The sequence below is a fragment of the Meleagris gallopavo genome, chromosome 6, assembly GCF_905368555.1.
Source record: "Meleagris gallopavo chromosome 6, MGAL_WU_HG_1.1, whole genome shotgun sequence".
NCBI lineage: Eukaryota > Metazoa > Chordata > Aves > Galliformes > Phasianidae > Meleagris > Meleagris gallopavo.
In genome coordinates this window covers 4,884,109-4,911,593 of record NC_139409.1, presented here as the reverse complement: position 1 = coordinate 4,911,593, position 27,485 = coordinate 4,884,109, and the positions used below count along the sequence as shown (strand labels likewise).

General features: G+C 42.4%; 1 protein-coding gene across 1 annotated transcript in view; it reads right to left on the bottom strand.

The window, feature by feature from the left end:
* The window catches only part of OXSR1 (oxidative stress responsive kinase 1), an 89,054-nt gene that overhangs the window by 41,769 nt on the left and 19,800 nt on the right, over positions 1-27,485 (bottom strand). The window contains exons 2-4 of the mRNA XM_085226954.1: positions 26,513-26,625; positions 16,455-16,563; positions 3,901-4,042 (exon numbers count right to left, since the gene is read on the bottom strand). Of these exons, the coding sequence (XP_085083080.1) occupies positions 3,901-4,042; positions 16,455-16,563; positions 26,513-26,625 (364 nt within the window). The remainder of the gene's footprint in view (positions 1-3,900; positions 4,043-16,454; positions 16,564-26,512; positions 26,626-27,485) is intronic.

Sequence of the window (27,485 nt, the reverse complement as noted above, 5' to 3'; positions counted from 1 at the left end):
TACCTGCCAGCCCAGATATCAATGCATTAATCAGCCACATGAAAATTAAACTTGAATCCTGTAGGACAGTTGAGGTCTGCCAAAACACATCCATCAGCTCCTTCATTTTATATTCAACTCAATACCAGAAGAGCATTACTGCAAAACCACACAGACAAACACATGTTGGTGATATATATGGGTATAAACTTACATGCACTTTTTGCAGAAATTGTTAATACAGTTAGAAGCAAATAGTGATGTTGTGTTGGAGCACAAGCTGATCTAACCTCGTGTATCAAATGTGCTGCTGCACCTCACTTCCAGCCTACAAGTAGAGCACTAAGCAAGTTTATAGCTGGATCACTGCCATGACAGTACTTCAAGTGTGTGCAACCCCAAAGCACTGCCTATGCTTTTTTGTTTTTACAGAAGGACAAGCAAGTATCATATTCATTGTGCTGCAACAAGAGACTCTAATTATATGCAATCGCTCCAGCAATGTATCATTTCACCTGGATTAACTGAAATATTCAGTTACACAACAGCTAATCACAAACATAAAATAAGCTCAGAGATAAAAATAGGGAGAAAGGCAGAGAGCCCTCGTAATAGTTAATCAGCATGATACAGCTGCCAGATTGCCATAAAGAGTACCACTTGAAAATGCTTGGAGCTTCCCTCCAAAAAAACAAAACAAAACAAAAGCTCATGGGTTGCTTTTGCTTTATTCCCAGGTCCTTCAAACTGCTGGGTAACTGCTAATTCCCAGATCCAGTGTGGAACTGCAGCCCAAACAGAGAGAGGTTCATCATACCCCATGTGTCGCCCTGCTGCAATCACCCGGGCGAGATCAGCCTGAGTGCAGCACAGCACACTGCTCTTGGTCCACTTCCATAAAAGCAGCTGAGCAGGATCCTGCAGGACAGCTCCACAGAAAGAGTTCCAAGTCCATCCTCCCTCAGCAGGAGACTGAGCACTGGGATTTCAGAGTGCTGCTGGGATCACCAGGTGACACAGCAAACCGCAGCGGTGACCACAGCAGCTGGCACAAGGACACGGCAACTCAGGCAGAGCTGCCAGCCCTGAGATAGGGGAGACAGTGCTGGTTTTGGAGGATGATGGGAATTATCTGCAACTGTTAACTGCTTCAAGACGACAAAAACCTATTCTGCTTCCTCCTCTGTTCTTTCCATAAGGCCTCAGCTGCTGTTCAACCCTTGCAAAAGATATAACTTTGGACAATGTGGGAAACCAAAGCATTTGCTGCTGAACAATGGCATCTATTCAAGCCTCAGCCTAGCTCTGCTTGTTAATTAGCAAAGTAAACAAAGAAAAATAGAATTTAAGCCTTCTCTAGATATTTGCCTTTCTGATCTCCTCTAGAGAATGCTGTCAAACCACTCTCCTGTCCCCTTGCTCCCTTGTGAAGCCAGCTCCCCAAACCTTAATTGGAAGCGGCATGAAGTTCAAGACAAGCTTATACACAGTAAGATTCAGCAGCAGCAGAATTACATTAAGGCGGTTTTCCACTTGTTAACTTAATTTACCCATTTAACATGATACATAATTTAGAAGCGCTGAACTCCACCATCAGATATACGTTTGCTCTGCTCTGATTACTTACAGCAGTAACAAGCTGTTCCCACTTCAGGTCAACAGTTGGGTCCACACATTTATCCTTAGGGCTTTGTCAATACCTGCTTGTCCAAGTGCAGGTGTGCTAATTGTATTTCCCCTCCCCTCCCCCACTCAGACCTTGTCCCTAATTTAATGAATTTGTCATTTTCACCAAGGTATGACACACTAAATAATAGCTCAGTTGCATTTGTAACCAGCTGAGCTCCATGCTTTGCTGGATTGCTGCTTGCCTTGGGTTTGTTGTTCAATACCTAAGGTCAGACTTTCAGTTCTGACCCTTCACAGCTGACTGTGTTCTGGTCTGAGGTTCTGCCCTTCATCACAGACACCATGCTCAGCAGCTCAGCCATCACCTGATGCTGCTTCCTCTAGAGCCAGATGCTTTAAGCTGGCCCAGGGGACCAAAGTTTAGTTATTTTAAACACTTCCTCTCAAAGCATCTTTGGCAAGACTTCCATCTGCATTCCCATCAGGCATGGCCACTGCTATGACCCCTTGTGTAAAGCAAAATGTGAAAACCATACAGACATTCACGTGTAGTGCAGATGGGACCTTTCCTCATACAACTTTAAGCTGTGTTTATCCCACACATCTGGATGAAATGCAAGCCAGTATGATGAACTCCATTAAGGAAGCACGTCTCTTCCCTCACAGGCATGTAAAGCTTGCTCCCAGCCACTAGTTACAAACCCATCCATTGCTTCACAGGTAGGAAACCTACACACAACTTCCCTTCCATACCTTAGCTTACCACTTCTCCTGGTTTCTCAGCATAGTGAGGTTTCCCAGATCACTCTGTGCCCCAAAGCATGAATCCAAACACTTCACTGTTGGAGCTGCCCCAGTACACGTATCCACGTAGCTAACGCTCCCCACCACGACTACTAGTTCTGCTGTTCCACTACAGCATGGCACATGGAGAAACATCTCTTTGTAAGAAATCCCTACCTGACATCTTCAGAAAAAAAATGAAATTTAACACACTACATTTAAATTTAATTGGACAAGACCAAAAAATCAACTGGAAGTCACAGATGAACATGGTTGGGTCAATTATTTATGGAAAGGGTGCAAAAATACCCTTGCTCAGCAAGTAAGTTGTTCTATTACATTACCTTCCTAGAGCTGCCTGAAGTCATTTCTAAAAATGAAAGTTAAGTGAACAGCTGTGAATCAGAACTGTCTTCAGCAAAAACAACTATTCTTGTTAAATAGGAATTGTAATGGAGACTGGAAACTGAAATTTGAGATTTCTTTCAGGGAAATGAACCATTCCAAAAGTTGCTTCCAACCTTTTGTTTCTTTTTAACCAGAAACAATCCCACAAAGCCACTCAGTTTGATCAAAACTATGAAATGAATGCTTCTTGGATTTTTTAATTAAAACAACATTTTGGTAGAATGAGTTACCTCTTCTCAAGCAGCAAGAGGACAAGCATTGCTGCTGCTGTGCTGGAGCAAGTTTATAATGGCATTGTACCAGAAGACAACCAAGCTCACAGAACTCCCAAAGAAGAGGACGCTGTTCCCAGCAGCAGCGTGTGGCTGGGATGACGTATATTACCCACAAGCCATATGTTCTATTTTCAGTGCATACTTAAGATTGTACATTTATTTATTTTTAAATGACAGAACGTATTGAATCAGCACCCTCTCTTTCTAAACTACAGCACACCTTGAAACACCAGGGGACAGGAAAACCATGCTTTAAAAACACACCCCAAGTGACAGAAGTCCACGTTTCAGTGATCCATCAAACCACATGCGGCCATTATTAACTAACTGGGTTTTGTCCACAGAACAGTTTTTCAGTTCTAATTTTGTTTCCATCTTTTTTAAATGAAAACACCCAAATTTAAATGTCATGATGTTCACCCTGCAGCATCCTGCCTTAAAAAGAACAAAAAACAACCAGGCTTGAAGGACTCCTTATGAAATTGTCCAACATTTCTTATGCAGTACTTATAGTGAGTGATTTGTAGCTCTGCAAGAAATGAGACCAGCTGAAGCTTTTCCAGCTCTAATAATCACTCGTTGTAGCTGGATCTTGACATTTGGAAAAAGGTTTGCTATACAAGAACTTCAGATATCTCAAGGTTTACCCAAGCTTGTCCTGGTCATATTTTCTATAGAAGCAGTTGCCACATAGAAATCTGAACTCTGAGTTTCAGTAAAGCCCCAATCTTTCCTTTCCATTCTCTGTATCCTAAGAGCACATGCAGTCTGGTCAGCCCAGCTCGACTGCACACTTCAGGACAGTGATGAGAAACATGAAAAATACCTGTGGATCTGTCCGTTTTTATGCAGGTAATCCAGCCCCTCCAGCACCTCCTTGAGGATCGTGGCTATACAGGGCTCATCCAGGACACCGGTCTTGTGTTCTCCTTTGGCCACAATGTGCTTTATAATATCCAAAACAGAGCCTAGAGAAAATAGTTCAACACATTAGCTTAAACTAGAAGAGCTGATTTGTATACTTTAGAAACACTCAGTATAGAAGTTTACTGGGAGGAGAAGCAGGAGGATCTGTCAGTGGCTGGAGACTCTCCTGAAGGGAAAGCAGTGGCAGCAATGCAGGCCTTACACCCATGAGACTGATAGAGAAGGAAAATCCTCATGGTGGGTTGTAAATACCCTGTGATCACAAGGAACTGTCATAGTCTTTCAACAAGCCAAAATGTAAAGTGTACATACACACAGGACTCCTGGAAGGGCATTCAGCAGATACTGATTACAGCTGTTTTAGTACTGGAGAAGCAGGAGAGGGAAATGGAAAAAACAGGGGAGCTGCAGCGACTGGCAAGCATAGGACAACAGGCTTAATAAAAATCAGACTCTGTGCTCTAGCAAACTCAATACAGAGGAAATTAAAATTGAATACTGAACAAATGAGGCTGAATTCTGAACATAAATCATTTCTTTACTGCATACAAAACTAGGATAGCTTAGATCCTCCCCTAGAAGCATTAGGCTTCTTTTCTCTCCCAACCATGGTGTGAATTACATCACCTTGTGTGACAAACCACATTTTATGGAGTAAACCATCTCTTTGAATCACACCCAGAAATAAGTGGAACCACTGACCAATAACACTTTTCTTGTGCAAGTTCTGTTTTCACAATCTATTGGATATCATATTGTGTGTGTGTGCATCTGGATTAAAACAGTCTCCTCAGAGCTAGGTTTTAGTGCTCCCTCTGCCCCAGCATGGGATGCCTAAGCTTGTTTTCCCAGTGTGTGCTTTGCAACCCCTTCAGACATTGGTTGACTTGATTTAATCAGCAGATAATTGACTATTAAGTTTTTTACAGATATCAATCAGGACAAAGTGATGTCAACAGCACTGGGAAGTTCTTAAAGAATGACCAAAGCAGGCATGACTGCAAAGCACCAATTCCAGCACTGATAGCCTTGGAAAAGCAAAGCTACCAGGGAAAGAACATCACAACACTAACACAGCTAATTTAGAAAAGCTGAAAAATCATTCTTCCTAGCTTGAAAAGAGGAGAAACCAAACACTTTTGTATTTCACGAGCAGCAAAAAAAAAAAGAAACTTTGTCACATGAATTTGGTTGATGTGGAGATTACAAATTCCACCTGGCAATTATTGAAGCAAACAAAAATATAAAGAAATTCTTTCCCCCCCCATTCAGTCTTAATGTTCAGGCAAGAAAAAAATATCTATCAGCTTTAATTTTTCTTTTTTAATTAACTATCTTATCTATGTCTCCAAGCCCAAAGAGCCACGTGGATAGGCTTTCACTTAGCTTACTTCTGGATTCTCACAGAAGAACAGAAAGATGATACAGATCTGTGCACAACAAGGGTTTGCTTTGCACAATCAGAACTTCATGGGAAACAAGCAGATGGGTGCACGGTGTCCCTTAGTTGTGCTGAGAAATGCTGTGTGCTGAGTTACCCAACAGCTGGCTGCAGCCAGGGGAGCAACGCCCCGCTCTGCCCAGCCACACACTTTCCATCTTTGTCATTGCAGAGGAGCTGGGCATCACTAAGATAACTGCTAAACAGACTGAAAACTAAGCTGGCAAGAAAAAAAAGGCTGTGTTTGGTTAGCAGTGAGCATAAATAATCTATGGGATGGATGAGTGCCAGAGCCAAGGAAAAAGGAGGGGAAGAACACACTCATGAGCAGAGAAAGGAGCTGATAGCCCTTGTATCAGCTGCAAGCAATAAGACCAGCTGCACTCTTCTCCAGAATGGCACCTCCAGTTTCTTCCTCCCCAAAAAACCTTTATTTGGCTCATGGTATTTGCAAAAGACAAGATGTTAGCACACATTAACAAAATAGAAAAAGATCTGTAGAATCATACAGTGACCTGGGTTGAAAAGGACCATTATGACCATCTAGTTTCAACCCTCCTGCTGCATGCAGGGTTCCCAACCAGTAGACCAGGCTGCCCAGGGCCACATCCAGCCTGGATGCAAATGAAAAAAAAAAAAAGTCTAGTTGCATAACATCTCTCCAACATTTCACACAAGAATACTCTTTTTAGACAAGGTAAAGGAAGGCTGAGTACTGCTAAGCACAGAGGCCCTTGTCTTCAGTTAGCTTTGTCTTGGGGCTTGATTACCCAGCCATAACTCAGGTTGTTCTGCATGCTGGGCTCCCTGCATGGGAGCAGCATTATCTTCACTGAATGGACCTGTGAAACACCAAAAGTCAGAATACAAACCCCTCCACTGAGATCTCAATCTCACCTTTCAGATTCCTCTGGCTGAGATGCTCTCCTGTGTGGCATGAGGACTCACCTGGGATTCAGCCTGTCACCTATTCATACTAATAAGTATGTGCCTGCAAGCCCTGATATTCCTTATTTTGGACAAGAATTTTTTTTTGACACCTATAGGAAAAGACCAAAAATCCTCCACTTTCACTGTTCAGGTTTTTCCTCTGAAATGTGCCTTTATCTGGAGAACAAATTGCCACTTGTTTAGAAGTCCTGTGAAAATATGCAGTTCTTCACATACTCGTTTTGTCCTCTTTCCACCCACAGCTCCGTTAGCAGACCTCGTTCAAAAGTATTTCCTCTCTCCTGCAGAGAGCCCAGGGAACATGGAGGAGGAAGATAAGGTGCTCGAATTCATTTGGTCAGAAATCCTGTGTCAGCCAAGTTTGAGGTTGTACCCAACCCAATAAAAAGGGGAAAAAAATAAAAGACAAGAGGGCATGCACACAACAAGTCTTCTTTGTAAACTGGCAACAGCTGATTCACACTCATGCTGTGCATCTGCTCCCAGTCCAACCTGCCATTTTTAGCACGTTTTCCAAAATCCACTTTCCCAATGAGATGCCCATAGAAATGAAGGAATTTGCCAACTTTCTACAGAAAGGAAAACAGCAACAAGGTGAAATGCTTCGCTCAGGGAACAGCAGAAAAGCAAAAGAGGAGCCACCTTCTTGTTCAGAAGCGTTAGATGGTTCATCCCTATTTTGTTTACACTACTAAAAAACAGCTTTGCTACTGGTAACACAACATGTTGTGTTTTCCCAATGCACAGATCAGTAAATCAGGAGGTACGTGTTGACTTCAGACTCAAAAGCAACCTCATAAAAGCACAGCACAGTATGATATAAAGAACAAAGCCAAGCTGTCTTTCCATACACTGCAGTGTGCAATATTAGAAGTCTCCTAACATTCTGGTTCAGGAAGATTGCTACGGTGTGGCTGAATAACCAGTAGCAGACAAATCTAGCTGTAGATGTCCAGGTTCACTGCAAGGGAATTGGACTAGATGACCTTTAAAGGTCCCTTCCAACTCTATGATTCTAGGAAACATTCTCACTTTCACCAACTGCATTATGCTGTAGGAGGTTAGTAGGTTGGAGCCCTATCCATAGCCTAAGGGAAGAAAAGGACTGCTTTGCATACAGTGGCTTGTTCCCAACACAGCAACACGTTAACTGCTAGAAATTAACCTGGAACATTCAACTGAGCTGGAACCAAGATCAGATCTACACAGAAGCATGTGTTCTACCCATTGATCATCCTGTTTCAGAATACCAGCATAACTCTGAGTACCACCAGTTTCTAAGCCAGGCTCCAAACCACTTTCAAAAAGTAACGGAGGAAGTCTGGAGCACACCTAAACTTTGCTGAATGTCTGCTTAAATGTAATGTCAGTGCGGATTTGTGCTCCACATACAGCAGTAGACTGAGCAATCTGCAAGACAAACAGCTCCCATGATTCTAGCCAGAAGATAAAGTATAAGCACACACCATGCTTAAAGAATAGTTATAGTAGCTTTTTCAAGAACAAAAAGTCACTAAAATGTTTTTAAAAGTAAAATCTGAATCCTCTCTAGAATGTAACTCCTATTTCAGATGATAGAACTGTGCAATACTACAGTACTTATTGTACATGGTATTTTTGAAGTCAGAAAACACAAGAGAAGAAGCTGCACATGCACAGAACAGGGGTTAGGCTTCAGCTGAAAGAAAAAAAAGTAGTTTGGCTGAGGCTGACTGAAATGCTGTTCCAAGCCCAGAAGGAGAAACACGTCAGGAAAACATAAAACAAAACTGAAGGAAGAGCCAAAAGTGGAGCCTAAACATAAATAAAAGTGATAATGCCATTATAAGAGCATTTAAAGAAGTCTAGCAATAAACAATTGATTCTGAAGTCCAGCAGCAGGCAAAAGAAAGAAGACATTTAAAGATTGATGTGGAAAAAAACGTGGCTCTAAACAAATCGCTGCCTATCAAGTATATACTGAGCAGCACACCAACAGGAAGCCCACAAGATATTGAGCAAAGATATTGTGATAGAGCATTTAGCATTGCTTGTCATTCATCATTCAAGTGCCCCAGTACGTGACGCCAATCGCAGGCCGTATTACGTCTGCTTAGTAAAGTGCAGTCCCACAGTGCTAACCATACAGCAATTGAAAGTTAAGTGGTTTTCCATTCAAACTAACAAGCTTCACAGTCTGCTCTGACAGTTCCTAATGCAATAGCTCCTAATGACAGCACGAGCCACCAGGGAACCAGCTGCACACAGGCTTACCCTCACGCAACAAAACCCAGCCTGTAACTACTAAATGTCAAAACAAGCAGGGAGTAACTTGTTCTGGAGTCTTCACTGCTCGCATCAGCCCTGCAGCAGATGGATCAGACATCTGTCCAGTTGCACAAAAGGAATCAATCCCCCCATTTGCTCTCCCTGCTGCCCCCCAAGGACTGAAGAGCAGGAAGCTCTGCAGCTCTCCTTTCTCACTTTGGCACAGCTGGAGAATAGCTGATTAAGTCTGACTTGATCCACAGAAGCCTATTTCCAATTTTCCAGAAGGAAACAGTTAAATTCCACCCATGACAGCTGTATCTAAGCAGCAAAGACAAACCTGTGAACAAAGAACATCCTGAATTTCTAAGAAGGCAATGTTCCTGTAGATTAAGATCTGGCAGACCATTTGCAACCCACCCTGGTGACTGCAGTCCTGCCCTGTACCCCATACACATACCGAGTGGAGCCATCTCCTTCAAAATACACCCTGTACTACATGCTCCCCTATTGTTTTCTTCAGTACAAAATGAGATTTAATGAGTTCCAGCATCACAGCTCACCTCCCCCCTTGTTGTGCCAAGGTACCTCCTTACAAAGCCATACTGTAAATGAGATCACTGCACTAACTGGTAATCCAGTTTTCCAGGCAGGGTGGAGAACCAGCAGCCAGAAACTTCTAAAACCAGCTCTGCTGCTGGAGAAAACTTTTGTGTGATCGCACCCTTGGGGTAAGAAGCCTTATTTGTTCCATTGATTCACTTTCAACAGCAAGCCACCACAAACAACAGTGCTTCCTGCTCCGAGTCCCAAAATGCATTTCTTCAACCTCACCTACAGCCCTGAGCACCGGTAACAGCATTTAGAAAGTCTGCTTCTAATGTTCCTCCTTAGGAGAGGAAGAAAGCAGCCATGTGACAGCAATCAGCCATCCTGCTTGATGTTTCAGCACAAGGAGTGAAGACATTATAGTGGAGGAGGATAGGAAAACTGGAGCAGTGTAGAGGAAGATTACAGATAAATGCAAGAGTATTATAGGGCTGGAATTTTACACACCCCCAGAGGCAAAAGAAACTTGCAGCAGAGCTTGTTGCTGTAGGAACCACATCTCACATATTACCATATAACCTCAAATACAGGAAAAGTTATATGCTAAAAAAGGCCACCACCTCCTTTAAATTTGCCTGGCAATCAACACAAGAAAGTGTAATACTCTAACGTTTCCAGCAGAAATGTAATAGCATCTGTATTAAAGTCAGTTTGCCCTTTAAAAGCCTGCCACAAAAAGGCTGTGAAATGGTGCTGGAGATCACTAGTGTTTCATTAGCCAGTTTGGGGAGAACTGAGATCTGTCTCAGAGTTAAGGGATACAGATGCTGAACATGATGCTGCATCTCCACAACTGGAAGGCTGCAAGATCCCTTGCTACTTAAGGCATTTTGGGAGAAGCCAGTGGTTTTGGTGAGCCTGTCACCAGAGCCAAGGATTAAGCCTGCACCTTGTCAGCCTCTGACAAACCAAGGAATAAAACACTAAAGGAGAACAGCTGCTTGGATTCAGCAGGTCTGGGGTTGAAGTACACAGATGCAGCAGATGAACGCTAAAGCAAAGGAAAGAACAAGTTACATAAAGCAAAGGAAAAGACACCTACGTAGCTCTCTTGAGGTTTCTGCTTTTGGAGTTGTTTCCTAACCCTGGTCAAACCACATCAGCACAGAGGGAGAAAGTTAAGGAAACTTTCATTTCTTGCTCCTTTCTCTCTAGAGTACTTGCATGATGAGTGAGAGAGTCCAGGTTAAGGCAGGAAGCAAGATAATAAAGGAGGTAAGGCAGCCTACTGGTGTTAGGACAGATGTTTAGAGAAAAAAAACCTGAAAAAAAATTAGCTATTTTTTATGCTTTTCTTTTTATGGCTAGGAATGGCAATGCATCTCCAAGCTCCACATCCCATAATCAAATACAGTCCCTACAGCCTCCTGCCTCTGACTTACCCCATCCTTAATCGTTTGAAATTTATTTGTAGAGACACAAATTAAATTAGGAACCCTCCACAGAAGGACTGAAAACAACATAGCTCTCTCTTAACAAAATAATTCAGCATAAACATGAGGATTTCTATGAACTTTGATCTGACCACTCCTAATTCCAGCAGCAAGTTAACTCCAGAGGTTAACATGGCAGGAGTAGAACAAGATGTCCCACCCCCCTGGAAGACACTTGGGCAAGCCAGAGGGAAGGGAGGGCATGGCCAGTGCTAGCCAAGCACTTCATCAAGTAATCAAGAATAAAGGTTGAAGGAAGAGACTGATTATTTAATCCTAAAAACTTCTGGAAAAGGTTTAACTATTTCAACACAACAATCTTCTTAGCAGACTTAGTTACAAGCCTGTAAGAAGGCAGAAGACCTAACAGCCCTATCTGGAAAAAGTTCCAATGTTTAGAATAATTTACAGTTTGGAAATATTTTTGGAGGTTTCATCTGCTGGTAAACAGGGACAATAAAAAATATGCTATGTGATGCAGGAGTGGTCACAGATGGCTGTTCTACACAAGCAGCTGTTTTGTGGAGCTGGCCACAGCTTTGGGTCACCTGTTAAATGAGAGCTCTTGAAACCAGAGAGAATTTAGAGGAGCAAACAGATCACAACCAGAAAAAGCACAGAAGGTCAGCTGCTCCTCTTCCTACTAAAAAGCCACAGGAGCTGGAAAGCAGGACAGGGCATCAGATAGTTTTAGAAGGCACGATTAACACTCATGACACGGGAATGCCAACAAGGCAAAGAGCAGGGCAGCAGTTGGCTAGAAATAGCTATTGAAGTTTAGTCTGGAGTAACATTGGACCAAGAGGCCGGGGCGCCAAGCTGACATTGCTAAGCTTGGATCCCTGAAAAACAGTTTAATCATCAGAAACCCAGAGGAAAGGATCTGCAGTTTCTCCTAAAGGAAAAAAGCAGCAGATACTTCACAAATCTGACTCGGGCCTATATTGTCAGATCTGAAAGAAGGCATCAGAAGAACTGGACACACCAGCACCCCCTTATCGCTGCCAGCTGGATACCATCACAGCCATAGCGCAGGCGATCAGGAACAACTACGCAGCTCTTCTACCTCCGTGTCAAACCAGCCAGTTCTAAGGGCTTTCAGCACCAACTTCCACCAGCCTGACTTGGCCCTGCTGTAGATAGGCAGCTCTCAGCTCTCCCCAACAGCTCACCAGTACATTACCTACTCACTGCTGACGACTTTCAAAGACGGAACGCAGTATCTTCCACCAACACAGTACTTGCAAAGTGGAGATAAAAAGCTCAGTTTCAGGGACAGCGTCACACAGGCAACGGAGCTCCCTTGGAGTGCTCTGACTGCACAGACAAAGCTTCAGAGATTTAGGGTACCATCCCTAAGGGATGTTTCTAGAACATTCACCCATACGACTAGGTGAAGGTTCAACAAATTGACTGCAATCAGAAAATTAAATTAAATTACACTTAGAACAACAGAGACTTGCATTTAAGACTGCATCATAGCAATGGGGTCCATGTAAGTAGGCTAAAATTTAAGTTGCTTTCAGCCTAAAAACACAAGCCAGCATAGGTTGAAACTGAGAGAAGAGAAACAGAAAGATTCTGAACTTTTACCCATACAAAAAAAATTACAGAACAAAACCACAACCAGTGCATCAAAACAGATCTGATGTGCTTACTTGGATGTACCAATCTCAGCCCGTGCTCTGTGGATGGTTAAATGGAATAAAAGAGTTAGGCTGCACCTTGTTATATTCCCCCCCCCTTTCAAATTCATAGAACAGCCAAAGCTCCTTCCTGTTGAGAAATTCAGACCATTATTTTTTTCCATTGGATAACACATGACCACAGAACTAGCCAATCTTTTACTGATAAGCTGAAAGGAATGAAAAGCAGGTTTTAAAGGATCTCCTTATATAAATCACTCAACTTAAAAACAACTGGAAATAGTCTCATTAAAAGTGAATGGAAAAGTTCCTCAGTCAGAAAGCTCTGGCACACAACTTTCTCAACTCACCCTCAGGACTGTCCTGCAAGATCTAAAATCCCATTTCTGAAGTACAGCCATAAAAAAATCATAAGCTGAAAAAGGCTGAAGAATACCTCTCAAGGTATCTTCTTCCTGCATAAAAACCAACAAGTTGCCCTCGAAGTATATTTCAGCAATTCCCCCCAGGCCCCAAATGTTTTGCTTCAAGTGAGAAATCAGTCTGTTTTTTATTGCACATCCCTGCTCTTCAACATGTGCAACAGAGCAAACCAGAGATTTTTGTACCTTAACTACTTTAAAGCAGTTCTCCACTTAAGGTCAGACTTGCAGAGGGGTCAAATACCACTCTGTATAATGCAGAAGCCTATTCAAAGTGAATATTCAAGACAAACAGGTTATGTTTCCCCACTAAGAGAATAGTTCTGAAGTTATGATTATTTTCTAAACTTTTTTCTGTTCATTTATATGGTACTTTTGTGGTCCAAAGAGTGATCTCTTTTTTTTCCTAACTTTGCAAAAAAAAAAAAAAGAAACCAACACACAAAAATGAGAATGAAAGCAACATTTGGAGGTTCAAGAATTAGCCTAATACTGCCAGAAAACTGCAAAAGTGTTAATTTTCCTCCAGGGGGCTGTGTATTCTCCTAAAAAGACCATTAACCTTGACATTGTCCATCCTGTACCCCTAGAACACCACTTCATGTGTTTGTGAGGGTCTCCCATGGACACTTCTTATACAACAAAGTCGTTTGTACTAAACTGGCAAAGAATTCTTTTCTACATACAATCAGAAATCCCATCTTTAATGATCTGACTGTTACACGTCCCTCCAAGAAAATAAGGGGTATTGCTTAATGACACACGAGCACATGGGGCATCATAAATTCTTTAAAAAAGATTCAAGTCAGCATGAAGTTTGATTGGCCCCAAGAGAGCTGCTAAAATAGTAATGATCTTCAAAGACACATACTTATGGTCACTGTCAAGCTTTCAGGGAAGAAGCCAACAAGTTTAGCCAGATTTTTCCACATCTTCTGTCATTTTACAGTCTTCAGTATTGAGCCAAGAGCAGAAAAGCCAGAAAATATCTTTTTTTTTTTTTAATTTTCTTTTTAAAAAGGAAGAGAAGTTTTTCAGCTTCCAATTCCTTTTCTCAAGGGTGCCAGGAACATCAAACCTTCCTTAAGACAGCCTAAGACTTCAGCAACAGTCCTCTTATCACCCTAAACTTAATACCATTCATTGTCTTGATAACAACTTAAGGATTCTGGAAAATACTATGACATCAGCATTGCTGATATGAAGTTTTACAATTTTCTCCCTCAAAGAAGTTGTTTCTACAGCAACTGAGAGAATAAACCCAAGAAGTTTCCCTGGCCCTGTGAACAAGGTGGTAACTTGAAATCACCTCAAGTATTGCAGTCGTTTTGTCACTTAGAAGTGGGAAAGACATCCAGCTGCAAGGAGCAATGCTATACAAATCAAGCAGCTCCTGACTTGGAAGTCTTTGATGAGGAGCAGAATAAAACCCCCATGATTCAGGTGGAAACTCAGGTTAGAGACCCACTAATCCACCTGGACTACCAGGTCTGTGGGGTCAGATGGGATCCACCAAAGGGTGCTGAGGCAGCACTGGTGGAGGTGATAGTCAAACCACTTTCCCTCGTTAATCAGCATTCCTGGTAAACTGGAGAGGTCCCAGAGGACTGGAGGCTTGCCAACATGACTCCTACCTACAAGAAGGGCCGTAAAGAGGATATGGGGAACTACAGGCCTGTCAGTCTGACCTTGGTGCCAGGAAAGGTTATGGAGCAGATCACCTTGAGGGAGATCACATAGCATGAGTGAGACAACCAGAGCGAAAAGGCAGTTTGTGCTTGACCAACCTGATATTCTTCTAGGATCTAGTGGATCCTAGTCTGGTGGATGAAGGAAAGGCTGCTGATGTAATCTACCCAGACTTCAGCAAAGCCTTGGGCACGGTCTCACACAGTATTCCCCTAGAGAAGCTGCAGCCCATGGCTTGGACAGATATACTCTGCTGAGTAAAGAACTGGCTGGATGTCTGGGCCAAGAGAGTGGTGGTGAATGGAGTCACATCCAGTTGGCAACCAGTCACGAGTGGTGCCCCCAAGGGTCAGTATCAGGGTCTGTCCTGTTCAATATCTTTATTGATTACCTGGATGAGGACGTTAAGTGCACCCTCAGTAAGCTTGCAGATGACACCAGATTGGCTGGAAGTGTTGATTTGCCCTGGAGGTAGGAAGGCCTACAGAAGGATCTGGACAGGCTGGATTGCTGGGCTGAGGCCAATAGGATGAAGTTCAACACGACCAAGTACTGGGCCCTGCACTTTGGCCACAACAACTCCAGGTAATGCTTGGGGCAGAGTGGTTAGAAAGCTGTGTAGAGGAAACAGACCTGGGAGTATTGGCTGATGCTTGGGCACACTGCTGGTTCATGCTCTGCCAAGTGGTCAAGGCCAGCAGCATCCTGGCTTGTATCAGAGACAGTGCTGCCAGCAGGAACAGAGAAGTGACCATCCCTCTGCACTCAATATCTCAAGCACTGTGCTTAGTTTCAGGCCTCTCAGTTCAAGAAAGACACTGAGGCCCTGGAGCACATTCAGAGAAGAGCACCAGATCTGTGAGGGGTCTGGAGCACAAGTCCGATGGGGAGTGGCTGATAGAGCTGGGATTGTTCAGTCTGGAGAAGAGGAGGCTCAGGGGAGACTTTACTGCTCTTTGCAGCTGCCTGAAGGGAAGTTGTGGTAAAGTGAGAGTCAGCCTCTTCTCCCCTCTAACTAGCAATAGAGAATGGACTCAAATTGAGCTGGGAAGATTCAGGTTGGACATTAGGAAATACTTCTCCGAGAGAGTGGTCAGCTGCTGGGACAGGCTGCCCAGGGAGGTGGTGGAGTCACCACCCCTGGAGGTGTTCAAGAAGCATTTTGATGTTGTACTGAGGGACATGGTTTAGTGGGGACTATTGGTGATAGGTGGATGGCTGGACCGGATGATCTTAGAGGTCTTTTCTAAACTTAATGATTCTATGATATTGTTCTTCCTTTGTAAAGCAACAGACTGGCATTACAGCAGCCGTTCTGCTTTGAAAAAAGAGGTGATTTAAGTTCCTCACAAGGGCAGCCAATATGTAAGTTAGTTAAAATCAATAGATTGGCTGATTACCAACAACAGCACCATACACAGGTCTCCAACTCAAGTGAGAACAGGGCAGGCAATCAGTCCTGCAAGAGGAGCTGCTAATATCACAGCCCCAACTATAAAGCTACTGGGAATGGTTGGGCTCAGCAGAGGTGGTTGCATTCATCTCTAATTTGGAAGGTTTATCCTAGGATCATGGAAAAGGATTAAGAAACTTTTGTAAACGCAGTATGAGAAACAATCTCAGGTGCAATGGTGTTGTTGTTTCTGTTATTTTGAAGCTTAGGATGGTTTTAACTACTACATCTGTACCCGAGTTCCTTTTTTCAGTATCTTCAGTCACATCCTTCTGTTTTCAAACTCAGCTGAGTCATTCAACAATTAAACACTGACAGTATCTTGTAGAATTATTTTGTATAATTTACAAAACAGGAGTTAAAAAAGACAGTCAGTCATGCAGTTAGGTATTACTACAGACGTACACAAAATAAAAACCTATTTCTGAGCTGAATGAGTTGAAGTTAAGCATTATCATTCAATGTTAATTCAGAAGTGGGAAGGAAACCTGTTATGAAAACAAAAGAAAACACTGGTCAGCTTTTAATGCTGCCTTTCAGGGTATAGAAATGAACCACTCACCTCCACTAAGTAACTTCATCACAAGCCAAAGCTCATCTTTCACCACAAATGATGTGTAGTAAGATACAATGTTGGGGTGGTGGCACTGACTCATTGCTTGAATTTCTTTCTGCAAAGAAAAATAAAATATTAGCAGTTAGTCGCAATGATTATTATTCCAAGTACAAAAATTATCTCCCTCAAAATGCAACATTCAATGAAGGTGAGAGGAAAAAAACAATACTTAGGAGCTAACCACAAAAATAAAAACCTAGAAACTTTTAATACTCAGCCTGCATCATACTAGAACCAAACTTAAAGCTATTCAAGGATGCTCCACCTGTCTATCTCTCTGAGTAACAGAAAACAAAAATGGATTGAAACCCTCTTGGCAAGAGCAATAAAATGATTCTGAACACCTGCTTTCAGAGAACACTCTTGAAAACTCACCAGTGTTACCTAAGCAGCTTATGCACCAATTTCTTTCAGTGATCCATTACACAACAGATGCTTAATCAGTCAAAAACTATCATTTGGATGAGAAAGGGAAATATTTGCCTCTGGGAAAAAAAGAGTCTCTCATCCCTAATGTTTCTTCTCAGCATGAAAGCAGATGGCTCAGCTCAATCAGGTTGAGGGCACAAAGGACAGCTATAGCTGTTGTCATACAGGAAGAATAGGGAAACCAGTTTGAAATTAGAAAGTAGTTGGCTACTACAGATGGAGTACAACAGTAGATATGTTCAGATATGAAACTGAGTTTTGACCATGCTTACTCTTACGTTCATTTATGGGTTAAGGATTGAGGTTTCACAAAGGGGGAACAACATGACAGAAAACACTGAAGAATTTCTCATTATACTAACAACTGGGTTGGACAAAGCCTCACAGTTTCTTGATTGCCCACAGACAAAAACCACCCATTAAGCCAAGCCTGGCACCCTGCACTACCTAGCTGGGCATCAGTGCTGCAGCCAGGCAGGTAATCTCAGCCAAGAGCCCCAGTTTGCCTGACTGTAGCTTCTAGTGAGATCCATGCATTCCCCAGTACCTGGATCTCCTGTCTGTGAGAGCTGACCATAGACACCACTTACACAAGGGGAAGGAGAGCAAGACCACCTCACAGCCATGCCCTGATTCCTTCCTCCCAAAGCACCAAAACACAAGAGGATGCTCTGAGGACTCACCCATGCCAGGAATGCCCCCACAGACACTGCCAGTTCCTCTCCTACCCATGTATAAAGCTCCACTTGTGACTAAATGCAGCATAAGAGCACACTGCTTGCCCACGGTATGCAGCTGAAAGTCACAGCTACACAGAAACAGCGGTACTGATTTATCCAGTTTAATGCTGCTTTCCAGAGTAGGTGTATTTGAGGAATCAAATGCACTTGGTTCCTCTTTCAGCTGCCCCAGTAGAAGCACCAACTTTCCAGGAAGTTCCAATACAAAGATTAAACAAAAATCCTAAACAGGAAGGGATATTTGAAGAGCAGGGGAGTAGACCACTGAAGTCACTGTAGTGTACATGATGACTTAAAAACCACTCTGTGAAAATAAATACAGCCTGAAATAATATCCTCTGCTTATTCTGACTGCTCTAGCTCTCTTCCCTGCAAACACACAGATGCTTGTGTCAAGCAATTTGCAAAAAAGGAAATAAATCAGCACCTTCAGAGTTCACTAATGCTTTTCAATTAGGTTTCTTTACAATGCAGGAAAACCCCTCAACAAAGATGGCAATAAAAAATTGCTTTGCTTCCAGTTTCTGCCAGGGGATGGGTGACAGCTGGGAACCTGGATGAATACGGGTCAGATTCATGACTGCTCTGCGCTCTCTGCCATACTGGTTGCATAAAACCCAGTGGCTTACAAAGCTGTCTGCAAGCACCCACTGCAACTCTATTGATTTGTACCTTACCAAACTCAGCTTATTGAGCTCAGAGTTTTACAGTCACTTGCTTACTCTGGAATCATATTGGACTTGCTCACAGCACTGGACAGCATCCCTCGTTAAGGAATCCATAAACCTTACACAGCCTTTGTACCTGCACCTGGAATTACCATGTGATCTAAGGCTTTAAATTAATTTTAAAACATGCATGCAAACGTTTAACAAGTAGAATAATACATTCACAAATGGTATCGGAGGAAAAAAAAGAGGTGGAAAGAAGCAAGCAGGACGTTGCTCCGCTAGTCCTCGTATCAGCCAGCCCTTCCCCAAAGCCAAGATTCTCAGAAATGATCAAGAGTAGCTGGTTTTAATCTTATCTCAGTAAAACCTCTCAAAATATTTTGAACAGGCTCCCTAGGAGATCAAGAGAGTAGTTAAAAAAATATGCACAAATATTACGTATTTTATAGATATTAGTGTATCCCACTGGAGTTCAGGAGACAGCAAGATAAAGCCTGGACCAAGTTTATTTAACATAGTAGGTCTGGATCAGATCTTTTCCATGCAATTAGTATTACACCATTTCACAGTAATTCTGTGACATTCTGTTACTATTTTATTATTTTCCAAGAACTTCCTCTCTTGCACATTTACCAAACAAATCATGGTAAGCTTGATCTATGTGACAAAACACCATCAGCTAGTGGATGTGCAGTAGCAGATTAAGCCAGTTCTTAAACAGCACAGCGAGGCTCTGAATAACAAACTACATCCCAGCCTCCAGTGCTTTCACACTATTACCAGTAAGGAATAACCACAGAATTGTAGGGGCTGGAAGGGACTTCAAGACACCAGCGAGTCCAACCCCCTGCTAAAACAGTTCCCTACAGCAGGGCATACAGGTAGGTGAACAGACAGGTCTTGAATATCAGCAGAAAAGGAGACCCCACAACCGATCTGCTCAGGCTGTTCCGGTGCTTCATCACTCTGACAGTGAAGTTCTTCCTCGTGTTGGTACAGAAATTCCTGTAGTTTCTGCCTGCTGCCCCTCATTCTACCACTGTATGCCACCAAAAAGTCTGCATACATTGCTTGGAATGAGCGTGGCAAATCACAGTGGGCTTTGTGGTTAAAATGCTTCCTTGAAATATTGAAACCAGTTCTGTCTCTCATACAAGTGTGCTACAGCATTACAAATGCAAGGACTAAAGTGCTGTAGTTAAGGAATCCCAGTCAGGAATCACTGGGGAGCTCTGCTCAGAAATATACTTACAGAAAGAGGAGGAGGGGATGGAATGTAGCAATGGTCCTTCTAGGTGCAGGAAGCACAGCTTCAATCTTGTTGCCAAAGTTTTTCAGAGCTGTCACTGCAGAACTGCTCCTCAAACACCACAAAGTACTATCAGGCAAATGGTTCCTTTTCCCATATTCTGCTAAAATATGTCTCAAATCACACAAAGAAACAGCTGAATTATAGCTGTGTTGCCCTCACTTTTGCTAGCATCTAAACTATGTTGGAAAACTAATAACATTCTCATCAGTTTTTACACATCTGTCATAACGTCAGTGATAAGCACTGCAGTTTATTGGGGCTAATGCACAGAACTTCTGAAATGGAAATGTTTTATTCCTGCTCATCGTTACCAGCTCCTCAAACTAGCTGCAGCTTCCAGCTGCTGGTAGACATCCACCAGTTGCTTTTTTACACACACACACAGTGTTAAATCCCTTCAGTTAAGAGACACAGCCTTACTGCCAATTCCCCATTTCAAGAGCTATAAATTCAACTGCCTTCTGCTCAGCTATGAAGAACAAATTACTGATAAAAACACATCTAGACACAGGCAGTGGTTTGGAGATGGTTACATGTTCACCCTAGGCTAGATATTAAAAATAACTGCACTGCCAAATAGACTGGGGTTAGCCATAAAGGCCCCCACATCTTCCATTAAGGGTTCTAATGAATGTTTTCAGTGCTTCTGCAGACAATAAAAGGAAGCATTTCAAGGCTTCCTAAACGCTAATAAAACTACTCTAAAGTATAATTTAGAATAAGAAACCTATTTATCTCTTCTAAGTCAGACACACTTCTGGAGATCTGCTATTCTGGAAGTACATCTATTTTCCTCCACTGAAGTTTGAGTCAACAAGAGCAGAGACACAAAGCAGGTAAAGCTGTATGCAAGCTGCTGGCTGAGCCTATTTCACTGGTATTTTCTGTTCACATTATCACCTTAATACTTATCTGCCCCTGAGGCACATTTCAAAGACACTTGCTCTCGAATACAAGGCTTGCTTTATTTAGTTTTACTTGCTCTATGGACTCAATAGACACAAGCAATACATGCAATCTGCTTTCACATGGGTACCTGCAGGTTTAGAAGAATCCAGAAAGCTGTTTACCTGGCTATCCTACTTGAAGACAGTCATGACACAAGAGAATAGAGTGGAGATCAAAGCAGGTCAGGTATAATCTCTTCCCTGAGTACATCAGTGCTCCAGCTTTGGATGGTGAAGCACTTCTCACAGCTGAAACTTCAAGGCACAAGGCAATAAATTCTTCTTTGTCCTTCTGAAGCAGGATTAAGAACTCTGGTTCTATCAGCAGACATAACCATCAAGCTTCACTTGAAGTTAAAGTTCTCATGGTTTTGTTTAAAGGCTGCAAAACTGGGAATATGGATTCATTCCCATTTTTAAATATCAGCATAAAAACCATGATGTTCTGTCAAGTTAAGGATCATTATTTGAAAAAGAGGAAGAAGCACAGAGCTAAAAATCTGAGATTCTGATACAAATTCCCTGTCCAGATTATTCAGTTCAACTCCTTACCTCAAGCCACGGAGAGAGATTGGCACAACTAAAGGATTAGATCAGCCCATCCAGAGCAACAGAGGAAACTATTACACACCTAATTTTGAAATGGACAGCAAGTCTTCATAAGGGATTTAATCTTAGGTGATGGGAAACAAACTACTGCTGTGACAAGTTGTCCAAGAAACAGCTTCAACCAGGAGAGTAATTAAGATTTCTGCTGCTGCTGCTCTGATAACTCTACAATCAAGCCAGTACAACAGCTTCCAACCTTCTGTACCACTGCAGTCTCACTGTGCAAGAAACATGCAACAGAGCACAGTGAATAACCATGCAGAGGTCTGACACACTGCACTATCTGGCACTGACACTAAAGGAATTTTCTTCCCTTTGGAGCAAGTGTAAAAGTCCTGAGGACTGAAGTGGAACTACAATGGCCGTTCCCATAAGATGAAAGACACAGATGAAAAGTCTGTATGTCTACAGCACTCTGCTCCTTTGTTCCCATCAACCTTATGGTCTAGTTAATCCACTTGTAGGAACTGCTGTCAGATCAAAGCCAGTTCAATATCCTGTCCAACTCTTCAAAAGAAGGTGTAAAACCCTATAACAAGCAGTTAGAGATTTATCTGCCCAGAGGGGAAGACTTCTAACTAAGCCCAGGCAGTTAACAGTTGGCTGATGCTTTAAACCAGGGGAGTTCATAATCCTTTTTATAAATCCTATCTAATTTAACCTTCTCTACTATAGGTTGATTTATTTAATCTCATGCAATGTTTGATCTCCATATTACTGGCAGCAAGCTCTCCAGGCCAATTCCATGAAATTCAAAAGGACATATATTTCTATTGTAGTTAGATTTGTTACCTTTAGCTTCTTTACCCTCTGACCACAGGAGTAGAAGAAAGTAGCACCCACTTCTCTCCTTTTATGTACAAAACCTGTCATGTCAATCTCTGGACTCTGTCTCCCAAACTTGTCCTCTACTGAATAACTCAGGGAGCTGCAGAGGCAGCAGCGCTCTCTCAATTGAGAAAGATCTGAAACAGCTCTGCAGAACAGGATCTGGAGGTCCTGGTGGACAACAGGTTGACCACAAGCCAGCAGTGTGCCCTTGTGGCCAAGAAGGCCAATGAAATCGTGGGGTGCATTACAAAGAGCACGGCCAGCAGGTCAAGGGAGATGATCCTCCCCCTCTATGCTGCCCTGGCAAGGCCACATTTAGACTACTGCATCCAGCTCTGGGCTTCCCAGCTCAAAAAAAAAAAAAAAAAAAAAGGAAGGAGTTCAGTGGAGGGCCACAAAGATGATTAAGGGCCTGCAGCATCTCCCATATGAGGAAAGGCTGAGTAGCCTGGGTCTGTTCAGCCTGGGGAAAAGACTGGGGAGATGGGGAGGATCTGATAAATGTTTATAAATATCTAAAGGGAGGTGGGAGGCAAAGAGATGAGGCACGTAGCAATAAGACAAGGAGTAATGGCCTAAAACTTGAACATAGGAAGTTCCAAACTAACATGCGGAATTTCTTTACAATAATGGTGATGGAGCACTGAAACAAGTTGCCCAGAAAGGTTGTAGAGATTCCTTCTATGGTGATATTCAAGATCCATCCGAACATCTTCCTATACAACCTATTATAGGGTATCTGCTTTAGCAGGAGGGTTGGACTCTCTCTCTTAACGTCCCTTCCAATCCCTACAATTCTGTCATTTTGTGATATACCCCATAGCTACTCAACACTCCCACCAACTGCTAAACAGAGAGAAATCCTACCATCTGCTTCACCAAAAGCAAGGAAAAATTCATGTGGATGAAAGAAAGCTAACTCTATTTTAATTGTATGAAAACAAAGCTGAGCCTGATGGACAGAGAAGAAATCTAAGGCCTTTAAGATCAGTAACTCTTTACAAGAAGACATCTGTATAAGAACAAAGCTCGAGGCACAGTTATTTTGAGGCAGCTGTTATGGCACTGCACTTCAAGGACAAGCAACTGCAGTACCTACATTCCATATAAGAAAGTAGAGGGAAGAGCAACACAGCAGGAAACAACATTCAGCTGTGAAATACAACACGAGTTGGCTGTTTTCAACAAACTTAAGCGGCACTTCACGTGCATTTATCTACTGTGGGCTGCAAGACAAGTAAGAAGTGGAACTGAAATAACAACTAGAGAAGCCCCAAAGACCAATAGTAGTCTGATGATCACATATTGACAAGTACACACTGCTTCCAGTTACACTGGTGAGCAGCAATCATAATAAGCTATACTGTACTTTCCTTCCAGATGAACTTCATAGGCCTTTTAGGAAAGATCTGTCAACATTTAATGCACAGAAGGAAAGAAAAAAAAAGAAATCAAGTATTAAAATCAATTCCTGACTATTATTACCTGATTTGGTAGCTGGGCTAGAGAGAACCACATCTCTAAATAGCATTATGCCTCTCAGTCTGTGCTCTTTACAGTAATTATCACTCCATCTGAAGACCTCAATGGTCTCAACTTGGTTTGCTCAGTGCAACAAAAATTGCTCCTTCCTAAAATTGCACCTTCCCATACACTGCAGCAGAAGGAAACCAATCCACTGCAGTAACCTAGAATGTTGTGCAGAGTTTGCAAAGCATGCAGCTTACCCCTGACCACCCACACAGCTTGAGTGGATGTGGAGATATCAGGATCAAAATCAATACCTTTAATGAGTCAAGCCCTACTATTAGACCAGCTTAATCACTCTAGGCAAGGCATCTCCACAAGTTAGGAGGTGCTCCTATATTTTCTTGTCTCCAGACACGTCTGAAGCACTGGAGAATTAGAAGGAAAAAAAAAAGAAACGTATTTTAAGTTAGATTTTCCCCTTTCTGATGGCTGGGCACTGCTGTAACATGAGAGCATTGATTTACTGCCTGAGGGACAGAACAAAGTTTTCCATAAGCTGACTATTGTGCCTCGATACCCTCAGTGCAATAGAAAGATAATGGATCTAATAAAAGCCCAACTTCGTGCTTTTAACAGCATTAGGGGAGAAGAGAAAGCAAGGAGGGAGCATAGCATTAGTATGGACTCACCATATTTCTCTTTGCACTCGCTTCTTAGAGCTGTACTCCACAAGGGCTTGCATTTATGGGCTTTGAAGAAAAAAATAATCCTGCAATAGCAAGTGGTTGCTCAGAAAAAGGTAATTAAACAAATCTAGGAAACTGGCACAAAGGAAGACTGCAAGACTGAAATCCTTGAACATATTTACTCTGCAGAAGAGGCAAACGTGGAAGAGCAGGGAGATCAGGAGCTTCAATCTTTTTGACTCTTTCATTGAGAAACAGCATTCAATAAGCTGAAATTCAAAACAAATCCAGGGAAAAGACTCTTTCCCATAAAACACACCTACCTTGGTGACCCCTGCCCCAAAAAGCTACAGCAGCTCAAAAAACATCTTCCTCCTCCCACTATCTCAAGTCACCATAGTTGCATTTTTGATACATTTTCAGAAATAATTAAGAGATCAATTTAAATCTGGATAAATAAGAGCTCAACTGTTACACGTCCGAACAAGAACTTATTTAGCAAGAGATTATCCCAAAATTGTCCAGAGTTCGAATACTGCATTCTCCTCTGAAGCATCAGGCACTAATCACTTACTTGTGTTTCTCAAATCAGGTTTCTAGGAGGGCTACAATCTCTGGCAACACAACTGAAGACATGGCAGAGAGGCTTATTTCAAAGATCAGATTAAGAATTTGTCTTCTGAGGTATGCAGAAAAGAGAACCAGTCAAACTACTGTATCAAAGTGAAAAAGGAGGACCTGACCTTCTGAAGGAGCTGTATGATGCTGTTAGAATAAAGTCATCTGAAGCACACCAAAGAAATGTTACATCTGAGGACAGATTAACTGGTTTTGGTTGGAGGACTATTTACCATCAGGTTCTCCTCACTTTTGCACATCTCTCTATTAAAGAAGTTTTTACAGGCCCTGCCCAAGTTTGTCTGTTGGAGCCACATAACACAAGTGCTGACTACAAAAAGCTACTAGGCAAGTCATGAAGAGTCTGACAGCAGGTATAGAAAGACCTGCCTTCATCCCAGGCATTAACAAACGCTACGTTGAGATGTAAATGTCTGCCTTCACAACAGACCTATAAAAAAGCCTGCAGAAGGACCCACACTCTATTTGGTAACAAAATTGGAAACTGAGACCTGACAAGAGCCTTTCATTGCAGTGCTACCATAACAAGTCAAGTCATTGTGAGCAACAGGTCAACGAGAGATTTAAAATATGCAATTAGACATACTTATCTAAAATTACATGCCAAGTCTCTGCAGCGTATCTTTCTGAACCTAACCCTTTTAGCTGGAACTGGCAATTACTCAAACACTAACAATCTCAATTAGTAGATTGTGACAATTCTGTTTGGCATACTACTGAGGCACAGAAGCAGGGATAAACCACATAAAAGACTTGGAAAGAGTACCAAGGGACAGTACTCAAGACAGAAAAACTGCCTGTGAAAAGGGAAGCAATCTGCAACCCCTATGCTAGCAAGAGCTGATCATTATTTACTATGGAAAGCTTCATCCAAGAGAACTTTCACAGCTTCAATGCTGACACCATGTTCATAGGAATGCCTCTCCCTGTCTGGCTTAAAACCAGAGACTTTCTACATGTGAGATGAACTGTGCTGCACTAGAAACACCAGCTCTCACACACAGTGTAGCAGGAAAATCCCATCAACATACAAGCCTGACAACAGAAAGCAAATTTTAGTTACCATGGCTACATGCCTGAAGTTGTTTTCCATTGAGAAAACCTTCGGAGGCACACATCAGAAGAAAAGTACAGAGGTACAGATCCAGAGGACTCTATCTCCTGTCCTGAACTGAGAATCAGAGAGCATTTCCATACAGCAGTCTGTAATACATCAGTGATCCCCTCAAACAATATCAACACTACCAACAGATTAGGAACAGTTTAGAACCTTATTCAGTTTCTCTCTTTACAGGTGAAGGAGAGAATGTAAAGAACTGCAGGACAGGTAAAGAAGGCAAAACCCCCCCTAAATTGTAAGGTTCCCAGAAGCCTTAGCTTTCATTGCAGAGCTCTTGTACAAGCAGTTGGACTTTACACTTGTACATTTACCCCATTCAAAACAAAGGGATTACACAGAATGCTTAGCTCTAAACAACAGCCTGAAGTTCTCCAACAATTGATCTTTTTAACATTTTCTTATGTGCTCCACAACCAGGGATTGGTCTGCCTCCAGCTAAATCAGTCAGGTCCTCTCACACCACCTCAAGAAAGGTCCTTTAAAGGCACTCAGTAAGCAAACAGATGATGTTAGCTGAAATACAATTCGCCAGACCGTTTTGGTTGCATACCAGGAGTTCATCCATGCTCGTCTGACACTTCTCAAGATTGATCCGTTTAATTGCCACCTTCTCCTTCTTTGGAACACAGAAGGCTGCCTGCACCACAGCTGTCGCTCCGCTCCCTGTGGGTGGGAGAAAGAGATGGTTAACATCATCCTACAGGACTCCTGCAGGAAGGAAGGGAGGTCAGACAACAAAGGGACAAGTGCCCGTTACTAGACGCAGCAGAGCCAGGTGACAACCCAGGGAAGCCCACCCATAGGCACTGACCCCTTGGACAACTCAACAGCTCAGCTGCAGCATGAAAGAGCTGGGCCAACCCTGCACAAACAAGGGAGTCTCCATGAGGAATCATTACAGCTACGCAGGAAAAAACATCCTCCGGTTTACTTGTAACAGAGGGCTGGTCCTTTTAAAAGAAAAGCCACTGATGTCATGCTTTTAACCTGGCGTGTTCACCCAGAGTGCTGAAACAAGCCATACTCTTTGCTACCAGCACTAATGACATTTCTCAAATAGTTTTATGTACTAATTCCCTTTAGAGCTTCCCTCTTGTCTTATGCAACAGCACGAGGCAGGCTTCATCCAAGCCTGTTCAGTTTTTCAGCTGGTGGCACAATACTTTGGTATTTGGGTTGAAAACCTCAACCAAAGAACATTTAAATTCAAACAGGGAGAAAACACTGTCGTTTGAAGCTGTTCAAAGTAGTAAAAGCAGGCACAAAAGTTTTGGATTTAAATTGCTCAGTACTATCATATCCTTTGTTATCAAAAGGACTGTGCAACAGTGAGATTTAAATCACCAAAATGATTATAGACCTTTATTTGTCAGCCCCCAGAAAGAGCTGCAATATTTGCATCTTAGCAATAGGAGACACCTCGTTGCTTTGCTTTCTACCCTGATCTTCATTCATCACATTTGCACATTTCACTGGAAAGGAATCAATTCCAGAGTAAGAAAAGCAGTAGGATAAGTGAGAAA